The sequence below is a fragment of the Brassica oleracea genome, chromosome C7 (genome assembly GCF_000695525.1).
Source record: "Brassica oleracea var. oleracea cultivar TO1000 chromosome C7, BOL, whole genome shotgun sequence".
Classification (NCBI taxonomy): domain Eukaryota; kingdom Viridiplantae; phylum Streptophyta; class Magnoliopsida; order Brassicales; family Brassicaceae; genus Brassica; species Brassica oleracea.
This window is the reverse complement of record NC_027754.1, coordinates 1,257,285-1,261,746: the sequence shown is the minus strand read 5'-3', so window position 1 is coordinate 1,261,746 and position 4,462 is coordinate 1,257,285. Positions and strand designations below refer to the sequence as shown.

Sequence of the window (4,462 nt, the reverse complement as noted above, 5' to 3'; positions counted from 1 at the left end):
ATCACTTGTTTTGGACACTGATCCATTCAGTCCAAAAGTGGACGATAAAGAAGTCCATTTAGTCCTGAGATGGACGATGCAAAAGTCTTGTTTTAGACACTGATCTGATTGGTCCATAAGAAGGACGTTGAAGAAGCCTTTGATTTTGATTTATTTTATACTAACCAGCCCAAAGAGGAGTTATTTGGTTTTGTTGATTTGTTTTCAGACAGGTTATGTTTTACACATGGTGGTACACGCATATCACAGCAACATCATCCAAGATTTCGTGTGTGTGTATTTGAGGTCGATGACTCAATATGTTCGATCAGATTGTGGCATGACCGATGGTAAAGAAGAACCAACTATCATGTTCGAGGACGAAGCATATTTTGCCCAAGATTTTCATCACCCACGGATTGCAGAAAATTGGAGAGGTCCAAGGGACCTTCAGTAATGTCCAAATCAGGGGGAGTAATGTGTGTTGTACTCTTTTTTCTTCACCATGGTTTTGTCCCAATTGGGTTTTCCTGGTAAGGTTTTAATGAAGCAACATTAAAGCACATTACAAACTCTAAATGGTTATGGCATCCAAGGGGGAGTGTTATGAACCAGATTGTGGATGGTTTATAACCAAAAGATTATGATTTGTAATCTTTCCATTTATCTACGACGGTGTAATCTGCTATATAAAGAACCTCTATGTTATGAATAAAGATAGATTTTTTCATTACTTTTCATAGGAATGTAGATTGTTAGTTATTGGGTTTTTCCTAATTATCGGTCACTCTTCCTCCACAAAATTCGGCCAAAGTAAAGGCCAAAACCAAATCTCGGACAGGGTCACTTACGTAATTCACCTAAAAAATTCATTACAATCTTCTCATCAGCTCCGAAAATTAAAACACAAAACCGGCAAGAAAATTCCAAAAATAATAAAAAAAAATCAAAAACTCTGATCTTTCTTTCCGTAGTTTACAGACAACACAAGCCTGCTTACGTGGTCTCCAATCTCAATACCATTCACACGCACCCCAATCCTTATAATAGATCCAAAACTTGTTTGTTGTGTCCTTTTGTCTTAGAGATCGAATCTTATGGGTAAAGTGGCTGTTGGTGCGACGGTCGTGTGCGCTGCGGCGGTTTGCGCGGCGTCTGTGTACATCGTGCGGCGGCGGATGCAAAGCTCCGGGAAATGGGCGCGTGTGATAGAGATCCTGAGGGTTCTCGAGGAGGATTGCGCGACGCCAATCGGGAAACTGAGACAAGTGGCGGATGCGATGACGGTTGAGATGCACGCGGGTCTCGCTTCCGAAGGTGGAAGCAAGCTTAAGATGCTTATCAGCTACGTCGATAATCTTCCTTCTGGGTAATTAATTAAAGATAAATTTGCGATTTTTGTGGAGTTTTTTTTATTTGGTTTGGTCAGATTTAGATAATTATTTTGGATAAAGTTTCATGCTTTACGATTCCTTTGGATCAGGTCTCTGTGGTTTTTGATTGATTGCGATTGAAAGTTCTTTAATGCATGAAACTGGTGTGATTCAGATGGAATCAAGATCCGTTACTTTTTGAATCATATTCTCTTTGAACCTGACGTTTGTGTATAATCATGACACTCTAGCTTAAACTCATTTATCCTTGATTCTTAACATACTTTTTAGTTCAAAAGTTTTTGGAAAACTTATTGATTTATGCGTGTCCTTGATTTTTTGATGTCTCACTGTTCCTTGATTTTTCTCCCTTTTCATGGATTTTAAAGAGTTTTCTTTTACTAGGTTTTCTCAATTCACAAGAGATAGTCTCAGTCATCAACTTAGGGTGAATCATCATGAGTATAGTTTCAGTGGCACTAGTTTGTTTTTAAGGTTCTGGTGTAAATGAATTTAATCTTCACAGGGAAGAACATGGTTTCTTTTATGCGCTGGACCTAGGAGGAACGAACTTCCGTGTGATGCGTGTGCTTCTTGGTGGCAAACAAGGCCGTGTTGTCAAACAAGAAGCCAAAGAAGTCTCTATTCCTCCTCATTTGATGACCAGCGGTTCAGATGTCAGTTAATTTTTCTGTTCGTTTTAAGTAATAGTCTTGGTTGATCTATGTCTTTGTGTGTTGATTATATTCTGTGGGACTCAGGAACTGTTCAATTTTATCGCTGAAGCGCTTGCAAATTTCGTGGCTACAGAAGGAGAGGACTTTCATCTCCCAGAGGGTAGACAAAGGGAGCTAGGTTTCACTTTCTCGTTTCCGGTTAAGCAGACATCTTTGTCTTCTGGCACTCTCATCAAGTGGACCAAAGGCTTCTCCATCGAAGATACAGTTGAGCTTGATTACCCTTTTCATTTTATTTCAACTTTATTACAGAACCAGCTACAATGCTTCTCAAGGCTCTCAATTTCATAAACCTGGGGATGGTGTAGGTTGGACAAGATGTGGTTGGTGCGCTTGTTAAAGCTATGGAAAGAGTTGGGCTTGACATGAATGTCACAGCCCTTGTAAGTGTTCCTCTTCTCTTTTTTATTTTCTTTCACCTAACTTATGTCTTAATAATCTCTTTGTAAACTTATTGCAGGTTAATGATACCGTTGGAACACTTGCTGGTGGTAGATACTATAACCCTGATGTTGTCGCCGCTGTTATTCTAGGCACTGGCACAAACGCAGCTTATGTTGAACGTGCACATGCCATTCCCAAATGGCACGGCTTACTTCCCAAATCTGGAGAAATGGTTTGTGTTTTTTTTTTGCAACTTCCTTTGAGCTTTGAACCACTTGGAGCTTAGTATGTACTGCAATGTAGGTGATCAACATGGAGTGGGGAAACTTCAGGTCATCACATCTTCCATTGACGGAGTACGACCACTTGCTGGATTTCGATAGTCTGAATCCTGGTGAACAGGTATGAAACTCTGCTGGTTTTTTCAAGTTCTTCGGTTATAGCTCACTAAGATTCTTTTCTGGCTTTTTTCACAGATTCTTGAGAAAATCATTTCCGGTATGTATTTGGGAGAGATCTTGCGTAGAGTCCTTCTCAAAATGGCTGACGAGGCTGCTTTCTTTGGTGACTCTGTCCCACCTAAGCTGAGAATACCATTCATAATAAGGTTTGTTAATTTCTTTCACATAGTTTACTTGCTTCTAGGCGTTTCTTCGGTTAGTTCGAATTTTGGTTAGTTGGGATTGGTCAAAATCTTACCGAAGTGAACAAAGGTTTGGTTCAGTTCTCGGTTAGTTTGGTTTCAAAAAAACTTACCTAAGTTTTGGGTTTAGCGCTGAGTTTGGTAAATTTTCGGTTTAAATTGAATAAAATTCGATTTTTTGGTTAATTTTGGTTATTGGTTATTTCGGTTAAGAAGATTGTACTGTGTGGAAATATTTTTTTTAATTGCTGAACTAACCGATTACCAAACCGAAAACCAATTTTTTTAGTTGCCGAACTGAACCGAAAACTTTCGTGTTGTGGTTCAGGCAAGTTTGGTTCGGGTAATAACCCCAACCCTACTTGCTTCAAATAAGAAGTCTAATAATCGGTTTACGGTATATGCAGGACACCAAACATGTCTGCTATGCACAGCGACACTTCTCCGGATTTGAAGGTTGTTGGAAGCAAGTTAAAGGACATATTGGAGGTTAGCATCTCTTTTATGCATAACCATTCACACTTAACCTATATAATGAAGTCTCAATGAATGTTCTTTGGTGATCTCTCAGGTCCCTACCACTTCTCTGAAGATGAGAAAAGTTGTGGTCAGTCTGTGTGACATCATAGCTAGCCGCGGAGCTCGTCTATCAGCTGCAGGGATCTACGGAATCCTCAAGAAACTAGGAAGAGACGCACCGAAAGACGGAGAGACGCAGAAATCTGTGATAGCCATGGACGGTGGACTGTTTGAGCACTACACTCAGTTCAGCGAGTGTATGGAGAGCTCGTTGAAAGAGTTGCTTGGAGATGAAGCATCAGACAGCGTGGAGGTGATTCATTCGAATGACGGATCTGGCGTTGGAGCTGCATTACTCGCTGCCTCGCACTCTCAGTACCTCGATGACTCTGAAACAAGTTAAGTTAAAGAAGGTTTGGACTTTCAATGGACTCTTTGTTTGCCTTTAGGGTTTAAACAAATAAAAGAGAAAAAAAAGGTAAGCCCTTCCTTTTGAGGAAAGTTTTTTTTTTATATTTTTGTTATCAAAGTACGAGAACAGTAATAAACCATGGATGGTTTCGTCTCCAGGGTATGGCAAATTTCAAGAATCAGCCAAAATGTTGTAGAACTATATATTTCTGTGTTCTATATATAAAAATGATCATTATTCATCAGTTGCTTTGAAAAGATCTGATCTTTTATTGAACAAAGAGCAGTATTGACAATCCGATGATCTTGTTTTCAACATTCTTACATACTTTTGTAACAACACTCATGATTCTCATACAGTCAAAAATTCATTAATGTGAGTAGGATTTGGATTTTGACCCGAACCAGCCTAACCA

General features: G+C 39.5%; 1 protein-coding gene across 1 annotated transcript; it reads left to right on the top strand.

Moving 5' to 3' along the window:
• Nucleotides 1–907: 907 nt before the first annotated feature.
• On the top strand, nucleotides 908–4,225 carry LOC106306829 (hexokinase-1). Its single transcript, XM_013743590.1, has 9 exons — nucleotides 908–1,348; nucleotides 1,879–2,029; nucleotides 2,114–2,296; nucleotides 2,398–2,472; nucleotides 2,550–2,705; nucleotides 2,777–2,875; nucleotides 2,950–3,080; nucleotides 3,524–3,605; nucleotides 3,688–4,225. The coding sequence occupies exons 1-9, from the start codon at nucleotides 1,077–1,079 to the stop codon at nucleotides 4,036–4,038; spliced, it is 1,500 nt and encodes a 499-aa protein (XP_013599044.1). The 5' UTR covers nucleotides 908–1,076; the 3' UTR covers nucleotides 4,039–4,225.
• The last annotated feature ends 237 nt before the right edge of the window (nucleotides 4,226–4,462 follow it).

What these genes read in the sequence shown, in the direction of transcription:
- LOC106306829 (XM_013743590.1), top strand. Translation starts at nt 1,077, where the DNA reads ATGGGTAAAGTGGCTGTTGGTGCGACGGTCGTGTGCGCTGCGGCGGTT. An exon ending in TGATGACCAGCGGTTCAGAT is followed by an intron (nt 2,030 to 2,113) that starts GTCAGTTAATTT and finishes TGTGGGACTCAG; the next exon opens with GAACTGTTCAATTTTATCGC. An exon ending in GCTTCTCCATCGAAGATACA is followed by an intron (nt 2,297 to 2,397) that starts GTTGAGCTTGAT and finishes GGGATGGTGTAG; the next exon opens with GTTGGACAAGATGTGGTTGG.